The sequence below is a fragment of the Pleuronectes platessa genome, chromosome 24 (assembly GCF_947347685.1).
Source record: "Pleuronectes platessa chromosome 24, fPlePla1.1, whole genome shotgun sequence".
Lineage (NCBI taxonomy): Eukaryota > Metazoa > Chordata > Actinopteri > Pleuronectiformes > Pleuronectidae > Pleuronectes > Pleuronectes platessa.
Genome location: NC_070649.1, coordinates 3,317,418 through 3,338,628, shown reverse-complemented (window position 1 = coordinate 3,338,628; position 21,211 = coordinate 3,317,418). Strand labels below are relative to the sequence as shown.

The 21,211-nt window shown below is 45.9% G+C and overlaps 2 protein-coding genes across 2 annotated transcripts in view; one reads left to right on the top strand and one right to left on the bottom strand.

The window, feature by feature from the left end:
* zranb3 (zinc finger, RAN-binding domain containing 3) overlaps positions 1-3,373 on the bottom strand; it is a 63,391-nt gene extending 60,018 nt beyond the window's left edge. Inside the window, exons 1-2 of the mRNA XM_053416926.1 lie at positions 3,113-3,373; positions 1,605-1,794 (exon numbers count right to left, since the gene is read on the bottom strand). Of these exons, the coding sequence (XP_053272901.1) occupies positions 1,605-1,777 (173 nt within the window). The 5' untranslated portion in view covers positions 1,778-1,794; positions 3,113-3,373. The remainder of the gene's footprint in view (positions 1-1,604; positions 1,795-3,112) is intronic.
* Positions 3,216-21,211, top strand: part of LOC128430841 (R3H domain-containing protein 1-like) — a 37,549-nt gene continuing 19,553 nt past the window's right edge. Inside the window, 5 exon segments of the mRNA XM_053416925.1 lie at positions 3,216-3,518; positions 11,477-11,636; positions 15,016-15,214; positions 17,942-17,959; positions 18,561-18,650. Of these exon segments, the coding sequence (XP_053272900.1) occupies positions 15,056-15,214; positions 17,942-17,959; positions 18,561-18,650 (267 nt within the window). The 5' untranslated portion in view covers positions 3,216-3,518; positions 11,477-11,636; positions 15,016-15,055.

The window sequence follows — 21,211 nt, the reverse complement described above, 5'->3', positions numbered from 1 at the left end:
CTCATCCAGCCTGACCTGTTTGTAAAGGTAGAGCTTCTATTAGCACATGCAAGTGAGAGAAAAACAGGCCAAGTAGAGAAGTAAGATACAGAAATGTAGAATCTGTATTTAAGTCCCTGTTGAACTGATCAGAGGTATTTGATTCTGCATATTTACATTAATCTACTGGTAAAAATGGACGATGGAGTCACAGACATGCAGAATGAAGATGTTTTCTTACATGTGTGTATAATTGTAATTCAATAAGCTGGACATCTCGAACAGTGTTCATTCTCCTTCTAGATCTGGCTCCACTTATAATACCTTGTGCTAAGGCCACTTCTGCCGGTTCTCCAGAGAGAAGCGACGCCGGCCACTGCTCTTACTGTCAAACTGAAGCCAATTGACTGAGGTGGCTGTCACCTCGGTGCAGCTAGAGACAATTGACTCCTGACCCACCCGTGCAACAAAGCAGTGCCTCCCAGTGTTCCTGAATCAATATGGCCGCTCTGCATCACAGCGGCGGTGCTCAGATTGGCTCCCCCTGTGCTGACCTTACCGAGAACCCTGGACGAGAATCGACTGGACGAGGAGGAGGAAAGGGTTTAGTCCCGGCCCTGCATTCCTGCAGCTTATGCTCACCACAGCCAAACACTTGCAGATCTAAGGGCAATGCACAAACTTCCTACTGGCCTGGTAATTGTTTTCGAAGATATAAATCGGACTCTATCTGACCTTCTGGATTTAGAATATATTCACACACTCTCAGGACTTTTTACTTTCCTCTTGAGCCATTTAGCATGGCTGGAAATCACATTTTCCCCACTGCGCTATGGAGGTGGGTAGGGCTGCCTACTTTAAAGCTCCATTAGGCAAATTATCTACATAAAAATGCCTTTCTATTAGACTAAATCACCCACTGAGGCAGCAATAGAGAGGAGAATGGGTTACGCTACGGATTTGAGAGGGATGCGCAGATGAATTTCTGTAAGTGTGGACACAAGCTGAACATCTCCATCATCTTAACCCATCAGTGACCAACAGAACTAAAGAGGTTCCTGTCTCTTCAGTGTCGTTTAGTAAAGCAATGCAAAGCGAGTGTGTTTTATGTAGATGGTGAAGGTGGCCTTGCAGGATTGTTTTATGAATAAAGTTATTTTTACTTTGAGTGTTTCCCATAAAGCTGCATTATGAGTTTTTCTGAAGCCTAATAAAATGTTTCAATGTAAAGTAAAATGGAAAGAATGTGGAGTAAAGATTCAAGCTCATGTTCTTCTATGTTACGACAATAGGCCTGAGTTAAAAGCATCTTCACAGAGATAAATCTATATTTACACTCTGCAGAGGTGAAGTGTAAGGTTGCAAACCCAGAGGCGGGGGATTCACTCCACTCAAATGGAGCCACTCAAATAAGAGCAACACATCTACTTATCTGCAAGTCTTTGTCTTCTCTTTGCCATCATTGACTTTGCAAAAAAGATGCAAGTTGACCTTTATTTTCAATCTTTGAGTGTCAGATGTAACTTAACACAGAACTTAACATTATAAACTGCAAAAACACTGTGATGAACAAACAACGAGGCTGTGATGTCAGCGACTGAGCGGCCGTGCTGCTTACCGTCCATTTCCTCGACAAGGCAAACTCCACGCCCTCTCTTTGGAATGCCATGAGGCGCTGCAGGAGCTTGTGAGGAAGGCCTGACAGTTGCTGTGACCATCTTGTGTCACAGTGAGAGGTCTTTGGGCCATTATCATCCATTTCCACTAGTAAGTCCTCATCAGCTTCTTGCTCATTCATTGGGCTCAGATTATAAGCTGTAAAAAAAAGGAGAACCTTTACGTTCAACTGTTACCCGTGAATATAAACCACAGCATCTATTTGACATATAAGAGCACATTTCTTTACCATACTGGTTTTCAACATGTTTTATTATAATGGTGCGTAGCACTGCTCTGCTGCCTACTTGCACTGACAGGAGTACCCATTATTATAAGCTGGGTGATGCAGCAAAGTGGACAAGGAAAGTCAGAATAGTAAATGAGATGGTAAAAGTTGCCTGTCTCAGCCGCCTCCAGTCACAGCAGCAACACCTGCTTCGTGTTGCCCCCCCCCCCCCCCCCCCCCCCCCCCGGTTAACTAACAACCCCACAGAATCCTCACTGTCAGGAAGTGCACGCTTACAGTAATCCTAGTGTGGTCCAGAAAAAGCGATATTACCAAAAATGATATCAAGATAAAAATGTAATTTTTGTTGATGTCAATAATTGTCACGATAAATGTCATATTATTGATTTTATTGAGTATAAAAATGTGTGCTTGTGTTTGAAGGTTTTGGTTTTGAGCAAAAGATGTTATAAATTTTAGGACGATAAATCACATGCTAAACATCCAAACTGTGCACAAGCATTATTTCGATAATGCTTGTGTGTTGTATTGCTCTGGAAAAAGATTATATTAGAATAGACATATTGCCTAGCCCTTAATGGTTATGTTTACTATCATGTAACAGTGAAGTATTTGTGTTTGAGCTAATTACAGATGTGCACTCAATTAATATTAAGTTATCTTGGTTTATATATTGAAACTGTAATTTACTCATCCTACATGAATGGATAAGTATTCACTTCTAAAGCATTCATCAGCATTTCCAATATAACCTGTAGGAGATGTTACAAGAAGCTTTTTCACTGTTACACACAGGGATACTATTGTAAACAAACTAAAGTAGCATTTAGCTAGAGCTAGCAACCCCAAACTAGGAAGTAAATAGACCTGCAAATATTAATAAAAACCCCAGTCGTGTTCAAAATGATGACCTCAGCTTTTCAGACCCTTTAAACTGTCTCTACCATTTTTAATATTAAATCCGGAAACGCTTTTCTGCTCTTTGCTAGCTAGCAGCTACCTAGCTACCTGACAGCCCCATTAAAAACCCTAGAAGGCTAGCTGCGTATGCTAATGCATGTTTACACGTGACACCACAGGGTCGAGCTGTGCAGATACGAGTCAGTGTGATTCCCTGACGAGTCACATGTCACATAACAAATCTTTTAAACTGCTGTGTTAGCTCATAAGTACAAACATATATATATATATATATGATATAGAGTTTGGTCAGTGAGGTTAGCCTACCCCGGTTAGCCTGCAGAGTGTAAACACCACACTGAAAAGTTTCGCGGCAAACTCGAGGTACACTCGGTTTGTATCACCGGGCAGTCGCGGCAAAACGGTGTCTGCAACTTCCGCACACTCTGCGGTTTGATTTGTACTCACTTCCCGTTAAAAGGAATCAAGTGTTTGCGTGATTTTTGAACGGGGATGTGCGGTGCGTTGCGTGGCGGAACTGTCAGAGCAACTGCGTTCGAGTAGGAGACGACCCGGCAGCGACACGACGTGACACATTTCCAACACCCTCCTCCGCGTCGACAGTGAAGGAGGTGACGCACTCGCCCCAGCCCGCAGGACGCCAGCGCCGCTGCTTCGCTCCTTCACCCCCCGGTAGAGACAACCACCGTGCAGCGATTGTCAAACCAAAGCGGTAAGACAGCATCGTACACCCCGTCCAACACTCATCGGTCCGGGGGTTAACAGCGTCTGTACGGGATCGTTAGCGGTAAACACCCGTGACAGCTCAGGGCGCCGGTGTCGGGGCCGTTTTTCTCGCGTTAGCAGGCGGCTACGCTGCCGCTGGATACGGGCTAGCCTAGCCCCGATCCTGCGCTATCGCAGCCCGCTGCGATGGCTCTGTCCTGGGCAGAAATAAAGTAGACACCGTGTCCACATTGTAAGCGGCCATCTTCGATCTCTGCTGCATGTCTGTGAAACCCATAAATCGGCTAAAGACACAGCGGGATTCAGTAACTTCCAGGCCCGCTCCTCTCCAGCGATATGCGGCAACGAGTAGCGTGTCCTGAGGTGGACTGGGAGCCAGCGCGATAAATATAGCTGTCATGGGATTAATGCGCTGTTTGGCTAAGTTTGTTATCAGCCGAATTTTAGTTTGTACTATGAACTTTCAGATTGACATGTTGCATGTGATCCGGGGGTTGTCGATCTTGAGAAAACGTTTAAAATAGCCAAATTTGCAATGGGGTCTGGTGTGGACGAGCGAAAACTATGGAAGACAATTTATTTAAATCGTTCAGCAGGATTAAGCAAAGCAAACATCGACTGGCTGTCTGCACATCTTCTTCCTCTGTGACTGGTAATATAACTGGTTCTTTTTTCCATGGACTCGTGGAAGAACACGTCTCACACCAAAGTCAAACACATGTATTATTCAAGGGGACCCAAGCAGAAGAATTGACCAAATAAGGGCAAATCTATTATTTAAAGATCAATAGCAGGGAAATTAATTGTAAAATTGACTTGAAATGAATGTGATGCAATCTGTCTTTGTTGATCATTTGATTTGTATGACCCTTTTTTGACTGAATATTTGTTTTAAACATTGACACGTGCACTATTTCAATACCACACGATTGCTGTCAGAGGTTATAAACGCATTTACGCCGGTGACAGCCCAGAGATCATTCATCTAACAGCTCACTTTGGTTTCCTTGTTAACCTGAAACCCCCATCCACCGTCATTCCCATGCACTGACAGCGTTCGCCTCACACACTCGGACCGAGATTGGAAGTGTAAACTTACTACGGAGACCAAGCTGCCACAGTGGTATTGTCTTCCAGCAAGGCACCGGTGGAGCCTGGTGGGTGGAGAGTGGCTGCTGGTTCAGTCCTCGTGTGCGGCTGCTGAGGGGAGACGATGGCGTTCGTCTCTACGATGCTGTCCGGCATCCTAGTCTTTATTAGGTGTGTGTGTGTGTGTTCACTGTAACATGCCCTCATTGCAGCACCGTGACCATAATTGATATTTGTGAGAGCTGCAGTCATTTGGAAGTTCCCTAATGGGAGAGTGATGGGTTTCAGCAGCTGCTTCTCCTGCGCGGTGAGGTGAAGTGGTCGGATCACGTCTCGGAGGCTCTCCTGTGGTCGCCGCACGTCTCCTCCAAGGCTTTAAATAAAATGCCAATAATTGTTTGCCGGAACTGTTTCACCTGCTGCCGCTCGGGCCACTGCAGCCGCGGCTCTGTTGACATTCATTACACAGGTTGGGGCCGTATATTTGAAGCTGATGACATTATCAGATATGGAGGCTGAGGATCCTGTGTAATAGCTTTCACCAGCGATGTGGCCCGATGACTAAATAATTCATCGCCTTCCAGGGGGGTGAAAATCTCTCTTTCCCATAATATTTGGTCAGGGCCGCTTAAATAATTCATCCGCCTATCCATAAATTGTTTGTTCAATCGGTGACCTTTTCGTGGGATTAAGGAAGCACAATAATAAATTCTTCAGAGACCTGGCATAACGAATGGTACAATTATGAGGCCGGATCGGATCGGTTGTCGCAGCCCGGTGTTGGTTGCTTAGTGACAGCAGGAACTTTTCCGCCCACTGTGTTTGCTGTTGAAGTCTGAGTGACTGAAAAGGACAAAAACAATCACATTACGGCAGTCTAGACTTCTGTGTGTGACTTCCTGTGTCTTTGACAGCCTGTCAGTCACTTAGCGGTGAAAGCTTCATGAAGTAGATTATTTTTAGAGCCCAATTATCACTCTTATCCAGTCTCTCTCCTCCACAGAGCACTCGATCTTTAATGAAATTAACAGGCCAATCGAGGACAAGAGGAGGTGATAATCGCTTATTGTTTCCCTGTTAAATCCTCTAAAGTCGTTAAAGGTAGGTGTGGATGATCTGGAGGAGAATCAGGGGCGTGGTTTTATCATAAAAAAGCAGCTGCTCCTCGTCTATGTTTTCGTCTTAATCCGTGTATAAGCTTATTTGAGATGTTCATCGCCGTATTTCACTCTTGTGTTTCGGTGCTGGGCATATTTCAGGTGGTGTTTCTCTCTCTAAGTCACTTGGATTATCTGTAGCCTTGTGTGAGAAGCAGGGTGCCAGCTTTAATGGGAAGGTAGCCCAGTGAACAGCTCGGCCTCTCAGCGGCCAGCGCTTCCCCATCGTCTCTCCACCTGGTCTTTGAGCACCTAGCTGGCTGCGGACATGTCGCTCCTGTCCCCCTGTCCTCTCCACCTCGCTGCTGGTCACCTCTCTTTCTCCTTCGCTTCCTCTGAGCTTTTCTTTTGCCTTTTCTCTCCCACCGCTCTATCGCCCACCCGCCCTCCTCTTCCTCCCAGTCTCTCCTTCTATCCATCCCATGTCGCTGGCTGCCCTTTCCTCCTCCTCCTCCTCACCCCGCCTCCATCCTAAAGCAGAGTAGCTAATGAAGAGCCCCATTTAGCCGGGGACTTTAGTTCAGTCAGCGCTCGGTTGCGCCGGCCGGCCTCGGCTGCCGTGACTGGCTGTTCAGGCTCTGACATCACACAGGGGCCAGCTGTTGATTTGGCGCTGTCTCCAAGGCTGGCTGGCTTGATGGCTTGTGGCAGGTAGACTTGTGCTCGCGCAGCACTCTCTCGCTCTCTCTCTCTCTCTCTCTCTCTCTTCCTCACTCTGTGACACCCACTCCCCCTCTCCCTTTACACTCCCCTCTCCCCATCTTACACACTCACTCAGTTGAGCGAGCGTACAAGAGGCAGCAGGCAGCTGCCGAGGAGCGAGCTGGGAGGCGACTCCAGCCTCCTCTCCAGCCAATTGCGCCTCCTGTACAATGGAAACTAAACGGTCGAGTAGCAGAAGGGATGGAGGGCAGAGCTGCCGGGCAGGTAGGTCCCACACTTTCCAGCCACTTTGCTAGAGAGTGGGCATGGACCTCACTTGCCTTTTTCTGGTTATTGACTTCCAATTAATGTTTCTACTTTGTGTTTTTGAACATTGTCTCTGTCTTTAAAGCTGTTGTTTCTGCTGTTTGTCGCCACACAAAGTGAACACATGTTCTGTTCACGGCTGCTTCAGAAGTGACACGAGAAGCTGCAGCAGCTTTCTGTTTCTTTTTATCCTCGCATGGTAGCAAGTCAGTAAGCAAGTGTGCCGTCTTTTTCTTTGCCTTGTTAAACTAAGCCCAGCGTGAGATGTGGTGTGCTGTCAGTGCCGTGCTACTCACGGAGCCGAGCCAGAGCTTCTTTTCTTTTTTTCAAAATCTCCCCTCCAGTTTGCCAGAGCTGCTTCTGCTTTTCATTAGGAGGATAATTACCCCAGATCAGCCAATAAGAGGCTCTGCTCCGCATTGTTCTCCAGCCAAGCTCATCCTCCGTCTCCCCGGCTCTCTCTGTTTATTCTGCAGGTGTTGTGTGCAAATTGACTTTTAATGACTCTGGCGGACTTTTTGAGATATTCCTCTCTCAAAAGGCTCCGTAGATTAAAGCTGCTAGACTTGCATGTTAGTTTTCTGTGTTTATTGTTTCTCCTCTAATTGCCTAGATTGATATTCCCCTGGAAGCTGTCCTATGGGATAGGTAATGGATTACCTACATGCTCTGCCGTGAATTTAATTTATTAATGCTGGCTGGTGCGCTTCTGCTGCGCCACACCACACTCTCACTGCCTTATGTGACCTGGAGGCAGAGAGCAGCGCAATTAGAGGCTCATTTGTGCCTGTTTATGTTTTTTCTGTTAATTCCATCTGAGCTATTACAGGCGGTTCCTTAAACTGACACCGCCTCAGTCGCCCTGAAATTGAGGCGAGCAGTGTATGAAAGTGATATCATTTCATAGGCTTTGCACTAATCGTTTTCCTGGTGCAATTATATAGCTCCCCTGTCAGTGCTTCTCTTGCTTTGCAATTAGCAGAAACGGCTAGAAAATGGGAGATTAGAAACTCAGTTTAGCAAAACTCAGAAATCAATTTTATTGCAGGACCACAAATGTGAACCAGTATTAGAAAGCTATTTAACAGTTTATTTGATGCTTGATTTTATTTGCCAGGGTGCACGTCCTGCCCTCTGCTGAGGCTGGCTTACCCTAAATCTGTCTCTTTCTGGCTGCGTGTGCAAGTCAGAAATCAATTTCGTTGCCATAAAATGTTTGGCAGCCTTCTCTGTGTTTGTAGAAACTAAGAATGCCTGGTAATTGGCAAGCCGGTGACACAAAGCTGTAACCCACAGACATGGCAGTACCTTTTGTGTTTGTGTCAGTGCTTTTGTCTCTTGGTAGCGAGCAGAGCTCTGTTTAGTATTCAACATCTCGGCAGACAATATCCCAGATGTTTGGCGCCGCTCCTGCCATTGTCCTTTTTTTATGTGACACTTGCGAAAGCTCATCGGCTGCAATAAAGCCTGAATTATTTCCCAACACCCGAGCTGCGCCTGCATGAAGAAAGATTCCTCCACTGCTTTCCCTTTTTTTTTATCATATTTTTTTCTCTCTTTGCTCAGGCGCTTGGAAATCCTGGGTGGATTTTCTTTGTGATCACTCAGGAGCTTGTGAAGGTGACGGCTTGTTCCTCTCCACCCCGCGTTTGACTCATCTCCTCGTTCTGTCAGGAGCACAGCCGGGGATAGAGCAGCAGATAGAGGGAGGGATTGAGGGTCCTTCACCTCCAGTGGATCTGGTTATAACCAAGACAAGAGCCCTGATCCACGCGGCGCCGAGCGGAACACAACAGAGCAGAGGTGTGGGAGGGAAAGGTCAGCTTCAGCGAGGATGAGAGAGAGGCAGGTGTGTGTTTGTGCTTGTATGAAGAGGAATAAAAGTGTGTGTGTGTTTGTGTTTGTGTGCCATCAGCGGCAGGCTCCTGTGCGCTTCGCAATGACTGAGAAATTTCTCATTAGCTTGCCATCAAACATAATTGTCTGTGAGAGCGGTCCTCTAAGAGCCCGGTGTATGATTAGCTCTGCTCAGTCGTCGACCACCATAAAGACTCGTCCCGCTGTGGGTTTTATAAGAATTTGTTTCCACCAAGAATTAATGTGCAGACACTTGTATGTGTGCCTGAAGGGCTGCTGCAACAACCTTAATGATTTTTTAGAGTATTCCGATTTTTATTGGGTGCTTTATTTTGCTTATTGATTGCAATCACTGCATTTTTCATCTTTGTTAGCATATGTGTAATTTTAATAAATTCGTATATACATTTTATTTATTATTGTGTGTTAATTCTGAGGTATGATGTGCATGTGTACGGGTGTGTGTGTGTTTCTGCTGCTGTGCCATCGAGCAAGGCGATAAAGGCGGTGTGAGGAGGCGGTGTGTCACTGAACGATGCCTGAGGGAGCCTCTTTAAGGTGGCTGCGCTCTGCGGCGACTGTAATACCAATGAACCACTCCCTGTCAGCTACAGCACAATACGCACAGGCAGACGGAGCGTAACTATGAGTTCACTGCTACGCCTGTGTGGATGGAGGCTGTGTGAGAGGCTGTTGAGCATCAATCAGGGGGTGATGTCTCTCTGTGTCCCAGTCTGTCAAAAATAAATTGGGGGGGGGGGGGTAGGCAGGCATTGTTTGCACCATTAGCATTCATTGGACAGTCTACACTATGCTACACACACAGACAGGCTCAGTGTGAAGTCCTGAAGCCAGCCAGCTAAGCCGCGGCTGCACTGTCCGCTCAGCAGCTCTGGTCATAAAACCTGGAGCGCCCACGGCCAGACTCAGCCGCACTGCTGTCAGAGCAACTTTTACTCTCTGCTCGTGTGTGTGTGTGTGTGTCTGTGTGATAGCTGCAGGAGCGGCACTAAATTACACACATTTTTCCTTTAAAGACATTTAGCTTGCACTCCTTAGTGCAACGGCAGGAAACGGCAACACTTGTGCCTTCAACCAGGAGCAAGGAGGGCAAACACCTAGAGCCGCCGCACAGAGATGATAGTCCTGTCACACATGAACAAAGACGTAAAAAGCTCAGGCTGCATTTAAAACGAGATAAGAGGTGAGAAAAGAGCGAAGTGCTGACGATAAGAGCATCTTATAACAAGAGGGAAGAGATTCTGAGGGGAGAGGTGATTCTGTCTTAAGATGAGAAACATACATTGTCAGATTACCTGGCCACAAACTGCATTTACTGGTTTTCGCACTCTCCAGATGTAATCTTGATGAATGGATCCAGCCTGGGGCTTCACTCGACCGTTTGCCGAAGCCAAGGAGAAATGTTCCTCACAGATTCGCTAAGATGCCAATCAGATTTTGTAATCTCTGTTTATCTGTCTCGTTAAGCGTTAACACTCTGGGTTCTGTGAGGCAGCCGAAACAAAAGCATTGCACCAAATGGCGACTGTTCCTCGGCACGTCTCTCCCACCCATCATCATCATCTCAGTCTGCAGTCAGCTCCGGCTGCGACTGGCGGTGTCATGAGAAAGGAGATTATGAAGTGAGCAGGGATTCCACTTGACCTTTTTTGCCTGGCACCAGGAGGTTGGGGGGGGGGGCGGTGGGGGGGGTGGTCGCACCAAGACCATGTTGGGAGCAGCAGCCAAGCCTTGGCACCGTCGGGTGCCAGAGTCAGCGTGGCACCTCGCCTGCTGACTGAGAGGGGGGGACAGAAGTAGGGAGACAGTGAGAAGCCTGGACCCGGGTTTGATGGAGGAGAATAAACAGTATTAAGTGATCTGATGCTTGACTTAGTCATTGATAGGTTGTTTGTCAGAAAATGATTCAGAACCTTTCAACTTTTATTCCCTGGTTTAAAAAAAAAAAAGCCCCAAACAAGAACTGGTTCTTCTCAGTTGAGAGGATTTTGAGCTCTTCTGTGTTTCATATTTTCATAAACTAATTATCTTTTGGGTTTAAACTGCTCGTTGCACAAAACAAGAGGTTTCACATAAACTCAGGCTCCAGGGAATTTAAATGGTCTTTTCACGGGTTTCTGATGTTTTATAGATCAAAGAAATCAATGAATTAATGGAGTAAACAATCTGAGATCACTATGTATTGAAAAAAAAAAATCATTACTTTCTGCCTTAATCTGATATTTAACTGCCTCATTTGGCAACTTCAAGCATAATTTCACAATCTAGCGCAGGCTGGTAACCAATTGTAGTTTTCATTCGTCAGATTGTCAAGTGAAGTGCACAGAAAATATCTGATTCTCACATTTCTTCCCAACAATATGTCTCTTTATCTGCAGCTCCTTTGTTGTCGGTGTTTCCATTTGTCCGCCCTGCGCAGCCGGTGTCATCCTGTAGTGAGGCTATAAAGCAGTTTGCAGGGAAGCAGAGATTGCACACTAGACGATCTGAAATTTGTGTGGCACCAAATGGCAGCGGATTTTCAGCTGAGAAGTGCTATCTTCCCCCCGCTGCTCTCTGAATTCCTAATGCCTGGTTTTTACGAGGTTGGTAGGGGGGCCTTCTCCTGTTGCCTCCGCCGCACTCCCATCCCGGCGCTCATCCATTATTTATGGCACATCGGCACGCACAGGCCCAGGAACACACACTCACCCCACTTTTACTGTTTTTTTACTCTGACTCACACAAATATTTCAGAGTTGCTGACATCCCGACTGCTGTCAATTCGTGTGCGACCTCTGTGTCAGGGGCGCTTCAAACCTGCGACCTCTGTGACCCCACAGTGCTAACCCCGTGCCTCTTTCATCCACAGGTCAGCAGGGGTCATGAGGGTGTCGGAGGCCCCGGTCGCTGTTCAGAGCAGCTGAAGCAGACATGGCCAGAGAAGTCTCGGATGGCAACGATAGGCCCAGCCTCATCGACTTCACCAGCTACATCCTCCTGCGCCACAACCACCACTGGCTTCGAATCAAGTACGTCCACTGTTTGTTTCTGTTTGATGAGAGTGTTTAGGGAATGTGAGGATCTCCCAGGACACATTTTAATGGGAAATTATGTATTTCGATCCACTGCTCTTATGAAGTAGTCGTCTAATTGTTGTCATTAAACCTTTTGCAGATGAAGGGGACACAGTAGATAGAAAGCAAAGTTAACAGATCCCCAGTCAAATCTCAAATGGTGGAAAACATGGTAAAAGTGTGACCTCCCTTTTGGTTTCATGTCTGTGAGTGACACCTTAATAGAAATTGGGCATCATAATATTTAATAATACTTTTTAATGCTGTGTTACGGTACAATATTCGTTATTTCATAATAAGAATATCTCACATTGTCATAAACTGTGATTGAATTTCTATTTGGATTCATTTTGATGTAAGAACTATGATACATGTTTGGTCAATAGATAATATGATGTACTGTCATATTCTGTCTCAGACGTTCCCTCATTGTATCAGATGGTATTTTTCAGCTTAAGGAAACCACACACCAATTTAACAGTGTTACAGTTGAGAAAATGACATCAGTCAAAAGTGTTTGTTTTTCAGAACTCTTTTGAATCACCCTGTGCTAACTGGTGTCTTCCTAAATATAAATAAAGTATATTAATGAACCATATACAAAGGTAATATTTGCACAATTGAATCATGGAAATGTTTTAAATTCAAACTAAAGTAAACGTTGAACATTTACATACTCTCGACCCCGATGGAATAGTTTGGTGCAGTGTTAAAATGAAACGAGTCGGTGTCTTTATTAACCTGTGGAGTCGAGGAAAGTGGGAATTAATTCAGATCTGTCAGTTATGCTGCAAAACACATGACTGGTTGTGGCTCAAATTAAAAGTTTCCCTCCTGCAGCCTCTTCTGATCATCACTTATGATCCATAATGTCACATTATATATATATATAATATATGTTTAGGAAATATATGCTGCTGTCTGTTCCCCGTCTCATAAGGGACCAATTTGCTTCCCCTGAATTCTCCGACGTTTCTTTAATGCTACAGTAAGGATCAAATGATGATCCATATTACTTATGCAGGCAAAACATCAGGGATTCCAAACAGGCACACAGTGCAATTACCTCAGCCTTGAGAGATGAGACGGTGGAACTCGAATGCATCAAAGTCTGGAGCCAAATGTACTCCAACACTCCAGTCTCATGATAAAATGTGTTTGGAAGAATGAGTGATTCGGTGAGGGACAAAATAGCTATCCATCACCAGCCCGGCTCTTGAAAATATCTGTCCAATATTGCAAATCTTCAAGCGAGTGACTCAAGAGACTTCACTCATCAAAATGTCAGCGACAGACACTGAATATTCCGAGGCGTGCGCGGCACTCTGGAGTATTAAGCTGTTTTCTTTCAGAATGTAAAAATAATGTAAAGCAGCAGCTGGTGTTGCTTTTGTCAAACCTCTGACAGGTCATTGAAATTCAACATCTGACTCGCCACTCGCCACCGCTCACCTCTGAGCCTCGCGCAGCATTGGCTGAGCGGTCCATTTGCCAGGCAGCCGACCTCACTCAAAGTCAATTGCTCTGACACAGAGGAATTGGATGCCACCTTTTTAAAGAGAGCGCCTCCATCTCGCCGTCTCAGCTCTTTCGGGACGGAGATAAACAATCGAGTCTCAGCCGGCCACTTTGCGGCTCGGCGATCAGATAGGGAAACGACTCTGATCACTGCCGGGCGAATAGGTGGAGGCCCCGCTGATTGGCTGAGACGCACACGCAGCCGGTCACGTACACACTCGAGGAGGCGCTGTCGTGTGTGTGGATCCAGTTTTTGATGTACAAAGTGAATTTGATGAGCCCGTTTCTAATTAACCTATTAATCATAGCTCTCATGTACCAGATGTCTGCCCTCCCTCCTCGTGTGTGTGTGTGTCTGTGTGTGTGTTTCACTGCATGGGGCCTAACTGTATAATGAGGGCATATCAGCAGGATGAACTCGCACCACGACTTCAACACAGGGAGGTCAAAGTATTACACAGATAATTCCTACAACAGGTGCAGAGCAAATCATGTTACACAATCAGTTACAACTTGAAGTTATTTCATTTTGAAAACTATCCTTTTATTCAGCAGAATTAAAGTTTACGACTTATACACAGAGGATTTTAGCTATAATATCATTTTGTTCCAGGAATCAAAAAGAAAGAAAGAGGTCTCTTTTGGGAAAACGCAATTTAATAACGTACCTAACAAATCATATTTTACACCAGTTTAATACCAAGTGACGTTAAGGACAAAATTAATAAATGGTGAGTAGGAGTGGAAATGAAGACAGTAATTTAAATCTGTTAAATCTCATAGGAGCAAACCGTCCTGCTGCGTCTTGTCCAGTCAGGTCCATTGTGTCTCTGAACAGCTGCAGAGCTGTGAAAGGGAACCAGTGACTGACGACTACAGACAGGGTCGACGACACTGCCTTGTTCTCTATTAATGGCTGAATCCGAATTTACATATTGAGCCGTTATTAAAATGATCAGTTGAACCAGTTTTTTAAAGAAAGCGACTCCTGCTCCATGTCTCAGCTGTTAAGGGACGTGGATACACAACAGAGTCTCAGCCACTTGTCATGTGCAACACAAACGTATTTGCTCGGCTGCTCTCTGGGAAATTCGTATCTTTACTCGAGGCAAACCCACTGTCTTTACTCCTGCAGTATTATTCTCTCTTTTAAAATAATACCCATAAGGCAGTGGGTGGATTCATGCAGATGTTTAACACTCCTCAAGCCAAGAGGTGGACAGCCACACAAATGAAGAGCAAGTAAGTTTCATTCATTACTTTATGCTTTATCAGTTAGTAAATAAATGTTTTAAATATTTTTATCACCTTAATGCCGACCACATGGAAACACCCACTGTCAAAATGTACGCCCACATTGTCGTAGTTATCAATTAATACGAAATTCTTATTAGAAAAGTAAATAATTCTGAACTTTTCCATCTGTCACAGCCTCAAGGAGAAGAAACATGAAGATGATGATGATGCCTCCACGTCTGTTGTGTTATTTTTATTGTGAACTCACAGAAATCTGCTTTTACATTTGTTTTTAACTTGTGTCTCTTAATTGTGAATTTTCAACATTAATTTGCTTGTTTTTAAGTTGTGGTATTTCTGAAACAATAAATCTAAATCACAAAATGTGCAATGTGATGCTTGTATTTACAGGTGAAAAATAAACTATAATGCAACTTCTGAATTCTGACATGATTCTCAATAAAAAACAATGTCTTTGTCATATTTGTAATGTATCACTCAGTATTTTCAGATTCAAGTGCAGTCTCAAACTTCTTCCTCCAAGAACTTGGCCCCTTACAGACCTACCCCTTCCTTTCAGGTTCTCTCTCCTCGCCAGCACCTCCCAGTAAGACTTTGCAATGAGAATGTCCGATACCGCCGACAGTGAAGCGACGAAGGTTTCCGAGGCCCCCGACCCGGCGGCGTCTCCAAACCACAATGCCACCAAGTCCGAGGTTTCAGACCCGAGCCAGAGCTGCAGCGATGAGCAGGGCAGCAACAGTACGAGGGACGTTCAGGTAAGAAACAGAGACGTCTCCTGCAACTCACTGAGATTCATGTTCACTCTGAAGACAGGTCCTGGTCCCACCGGCCACAGTGATTGGGCACTTTTGTTAAAGCAAGTGTCGGGTTCCAGACGTCAGCAGCCTGACCGAACCCCGGGCCGAGGACAGTTGACACTTTACCGAATAATTTCACTTTTTCTCCAAACTCGTCTCCATGAAGATTCAGTAACAGTCAGCGTCAAACACAAACCGCCTCCGGGAGCTCCTGTCACCTGCAGCACTGGAGATGATTCTCCCGGCTGCTTCAGCGGGCAAAATTATTCCTGAAAAGTAGAGAGTGTGCACAGACTGAAATAATAATGTGTTGCACGACTTTACTTCCCCACAAGGTCAGTCAGCGAGAGAGAGAGGGAGAAAGAAAGAGAGAGAGAGAGAGAGAGGGAGGGAGAGAGAGAGGCTCCTCGCTGCTGTTGTAGAAATCATCTGGTCGTGTGAATCTCATGTATCCTCCATGGGAGACATTTAGGCAGTACTCTACTGGGGATCCTGGACAGCTGAGATCACCCTCAGATAAATTGCTAATTAATTAGGTCACTATGTCACTGCAACAAATGTGCTTGGGGACCACAGAAAATATTCACTTGTTAATTTGCCTTTTTAAAGTAAAGCCTGTGCAGACTGGTTTGTGGCCACAGAGGAATGGATGCAAAAAAAAAAGGCAAAAGTGGCAAAACAATTCCTCAAGTGTGGTCAAGGAAACAAAAATCCAGGAAAGGGAAAGGATTGTCTGTTTGGCCGCAGCCTTAAAATAGGATTCAGGCCAATCTGGCCTTGTGGTTGGAGGCAGGCAAGCAGATAATCTGGAGCCCAAATCCTGGCTTATCGACCGACTTCCTGTGTCTGCGCTAGCCCGGGGAACAGAATGACACCAGCATGGGGGAGTCTCAGTCGAGAGAGGAGGGGGCGCAGGAGGGAGGGAGGAGTTGAGAGTTTGGTAAGGAGGAGGGAGGTAGAGGAGCATGATGGTGTTGGAGAAAATGTCTCAGGAGGAGCAGGAGAAAAAGGACAATATAAGAATTAAGATTGATTTCTCCTCCATTTATCATTATTCTAAAGACAAAAAATATATGGTTTTAACTACCAGCTCAACTCTACCCTTTAATTGAAGTAGTTAATGTCCGAGCCCCCTGTGGTGTTTCTTGTGACCTCTCCAGATGTAGGCTAACTACTTACCACTCATTCTGCTCCTTCTCCTCAAACGCACCCTGGCATGATTAGACCGTGTCCATGGGATATGCCAACATATGCCGACGGCTCTGAAGCCCCTGACCTTTCTGATCGTAATTTCTAATTCCACCGCTCTGCGTACCAGCGACGGTTAAACGCCTGGACAACTCATTGTGGGAGAAAGGGAGGAGGTAGGGAGTGAGGAGAAGGAACAGGGGGATGCAGAATAGCATTCCGACAGAGGAGAAAGGAGGGGGTTACAAAGACTGGGTGACTTTGCCACCATCTGCCTCCAGCTCCGTCCTCTGCAGCAGGACAGGTGGCTGGTGGCTGCCCTACTTCTGCTGACTTCAGCCCTTTCCCTCTCCCCCCTTTCCCCATTCCTTTATCTCCTGCCGGCATTGTTCATTCCCCACCGGCCCCACGCCACTCAATTAGCCGGTGTAGCGGTGCACTCACGGTCCCAGTCCTCTCCCCCCACCACCACCACCACCTCCACATCCACATTACCTGCTACAGAAACGGGGCGCGGCAGGTCACAGGCGCTGGAGATGGGCGAGCACTGGTCCATTTCAGGGTTTTTTTATTGGCGTTATTTGGCCCTGAAGCTCAATGAGGGAGGGGAGGGGTTGTCCTTTTGATTTTTAGAGGACAGGTGGGAAGGACAGAGCTCTGTGTGCATGAGTGTGTGTGTGTGTGTGTGGATATATGTTGGGATCAGGAATCAGAGGACTTGGCTCTGTTACAATTTAGACTGAAATGACTCCTGCCAGGTCCCCCCCCCTCTCTGTGCGCACTTACTGAGCGACCTTCTGTTTATACGTACGTACACACACACACACACACACACACACAAAGCCACTAGTGCGTAAAGCGCTGAGGCACCGAGCTGTCTCACACACTGTTGGGCGGCTGGTTTCTCTCTGCTCTCTGCATCTCACCCCCAGCGCCTGGGTCTGATTCACATGACAGCTAAATGGAGCCGGGATCTGCACATAGAACTGACCTGACGCCTGTGCAGCCGAATGTCTGGCTTTTGTTTTCAGCTCCGTGTGAGAGAGAGAGAAAGGGAGTTAGAGAGAGAGAGAGAGAAAGTGGCCCTACAGTGCAACCGCTTCAGAACCATATGCTGCAGAAATTAATTCACGCTCCCAGGAAATTGTGAACGTTCAACTTGAGATTTCAAGCTGCAAAGAGGATTTTCTTTCTTTCTTTTATTTTTGCCAGATCACTGCCTCTAAAATGTTTCACTTTAGGAACAAACATTAAATCGCAGGCAGTTCGGGATGATGTTTTTTTTTTTTTGTCACAGTCTTGAAATGTTTCTGCTCTTTTGCAGAGCTGGTAGTGCGTGAATGCACAAAATGTAGGCCAGTCATATTTAATTCAAACTTCTGCACTTTTTCAAAAAAAGTTTCAATCCTCATCTCCCCTTTCCAAACTTCTGTGGTTTGTTTGATTTGTTTTTCCTGTGCACCTCTTCCCTGCACCCCCCCTCCTTCCTATGGACAGCCTGTGAAGTACTCTAAGGTACGGTACGCTCGATATGCATGTCGTGGGAGGCTGCTCCGAACGCGTCTCATGTGCACTTGGATTGCGTTGTTTGCTTGGATTGAGTTGGAAGTTGTTGTACCTGTGTTTCCTGTCGAGCAAGTTGTCATCGTACACATTGCTGCGGATGTATAAACTTTCCTCCAGTACAATATATTGAGATGCCATTAAGTGAAGTGAAGTCTGAGCTGTGCCTGAGAACACAGATAGTTTGAAACGGACATATCCTGTGTGCTTGCTGCATTGCTGTTGATGTTCCCTCAGGAAAAAACATGAGGATTAGGTTTATGTGAAAACGCTTACTCCGTTTCTTTGACTTAAGATTGTTCTGATCAAGTTATCGGAGAGAATCTGCAGCTGATCTTCATCTCAGCGGCGAAAAAGCTCTGGAACCAGATTTGTCAGCGAAAATGTGAAATATCAAATCTGTATGATTTGTGCTTGCACGACCTGATTGTGCTCGCTGGCTGTTTTCTCTCTTTTTACTTTGGCTTGTCACTGTGATGCGTGATGATATTGATGCAGTTGTGTGAGTGTGTGCATGGTTTTAACTTTACCCACCTACCTGCACCCCCCTTAGTCCAACACCAGGCTCAAGCTGGTGCGGAGCCTGGCAGTGTGTGAAGAGTCCTTCCCTTGTCCTATTCCTGAGCCTTCAGCAGCACCTCAGGTAAACTGTCTCTGTAAATACCCAGAGTGCACTCACATTGGAGATGGGGTTAGATTTCTAACTTTAAGGGAATCATAGTGAAGGTAGTTTTTCCTTAAAGTTTAAATATATATTTTTTGAATATTTGATACTGGCACCTCTCTAATTGAAACTACACTCTGTTCATATTCAGTAGATTTTTCTTTTTTTTCAATTTACCTTCATCTCATCGAGCCCAGTGTGAAGTAGCTGCTTCCCCCGACACCTCAGCCCAATTTGTTAACGTCAGGCCCACATGCAGCGCTCTGTTATGCTGACCCTGGATCAGTTCTCCCTTCCAGCTCATTATAACCGAGCAGGTAGACCTCTGATGCTTGATTAGTGTCCTTCGTCTGACAGCTATGATTAAATACCTGGCCGGGACCGCCTGATGAAAACATCACCATCATCAAAACAGAAGGCGTGGAGCGCCGACGGCGAGCCGGTCGTTACTCTGCTAATTCAACTTCTCTTTACACCGAATGACCGGACAGAGCCCCCCCCCCTCGCCTATCAAACTTAGTCCATTACATGCCACTCTGCACAGCTCCCGGCATGCTTTCACACACACACACACACACACACACACACACAGACACACACAGGTGAGTCTGTTCCCGGCGTTTCAGCCAGTCAGCACCGAGCTCCATAACCAGAGGGCGGGTGTTATTCCCACAACAGTCTCGCATCGTCTGCACTCACACGACGTCTTGTATTACTGCCATCAATCATGTCCGGGAAATTACAATTTCCACACGTCAGCTGCAGAGAGCTGTGGAGCGCTCTAATTGAATACTCCTGATATTTCCCCCGCTACTGTTATTGGGCCCGGAGTCGAGACTCCTTCTGCGGCAAACTAACCTAGAGGGGACGAGGTAAAGCAATAAAGAAAGAGGGGGGGAAAACACATTAGTGGAGTACACATGCAGCTGCAGGATCACAGATTCTCAGTCAAATCGAAAACATTTCCCGTTGTTCACCATTTTACACCACACTGTCAAAATATGAGGGGAAAAAGGCCTGTGTGGTTCTAAAGGTGGTGCATCTTTAGAACCACACACCACCCTCACCATGCACGCCTGGCTGTCAGCTCGAATCAACGGCCCGATAGTCGCGGGTGTCTGAATACACAGCGCACTTTTTGTTTCAGACTGACAGCACATTCATTACGTATTCAGAGGGCCATCATTTCCCCGCTGTTCTTCTTTTATCTGAAGGTAAATGGATGTCAGGAAACAAATGAGGCGGCTCGCAACAGCTGCACATCAACCGGGCGGCGTGCACGTGATGCCGAGGGTGGCATTAAGTAGCAAACATCAGCGCTTCATGCCAGGAGAAGCAGGCGGGGGGGTGGGGGGGGTCCTTTTGCTTTGAAAAACACACACACATATATATACATCCAAAGTCGCTGTCACTTCAAGAACACGCAATCCTAGACACATTTTCACTTTCTCCCAGGCTCGCTCAGGCAATTAGTCAGTCCCCTTCTCATTAGCATATTACATTTTCACATATAATCGCCGCGTCTTAAAATGAAGGAGAACGTAGCGGCTCATTATCTGGCTCCGCAGCTGTTACCGGGATCAAACCCGTGACCTTTCTCGGCTCTGAGCTGCTCTCCTGACCACTGGGTCACCTCCTTCTCTCACGCCTTCATTCATTCACTTCTCTCTCTTAACAAACACACACACACACACGCACACACTCTCACACACGCTCTCTCTCTATGATGTTAGCTTTTCAGAGTTGTGTTTAATCCACTTACCGTGAACCGGCAACCCCTCTCCTCTATTCAGCTTTCCTTTTCAGGCTTTGTGGAGCCGCCTGAAAAGCAAATCAGATCCTGCTCTGAGTCGTGTGTGTGTGTGTGTGTGTGTGTGTGTGTGTGTGTGTGTGTGTGTGTGTGTGTGTGTGTGTGTGTGTGTGTGTGTGTGTGTGTGTGTGTGTGTGTGTGTGTGTGTGTGTGTGTGTGTGTGTGTGTGTGTGTGTGTGTGTGTGTGTGTGTGTGTGTGTGTGTGTGTGTGTGTGGTGAGGAGGCGTACGACTGGAGTAAACTCAGGCCATTTTTAATAGATCTCTCAAACCATCCAGACCAGTTGATCTTCTGAATATATTTCTTTATTTTTACAGTTTTGTTTGGGATGACAGTGAAACTCCTCATTTCTGATGAAGTTTTATGGAATGAAAATGTGCTGTGTTGTTTGATTTCAGGATCCGATTCATGTATAATTCAGATGGCTTAATAAAAACAAGCTAATCCGGCAGATTAATTGCCATAGTGATTTGGAATTAATGGACGCTGGCGCATTATTGCCAGGCAGGAAACAGGTTTTTGAAGATAAACCAGGAGAGTTTATTAGGTGTCTTACAGTGGCCTCTGTTTTTCCGAGCTATTCTCTAATTAACCTCGAACCTCGGGCAAGATCATGGAGAATGAAATGCCTCGTATTAAAACACCTCCTTTCTAAATTAATATCTTACGCCTGCTCATCGATCAGAAGAGTCCTGGGTGACGTTTATCTCAAAAATGCTGATATGTCAGA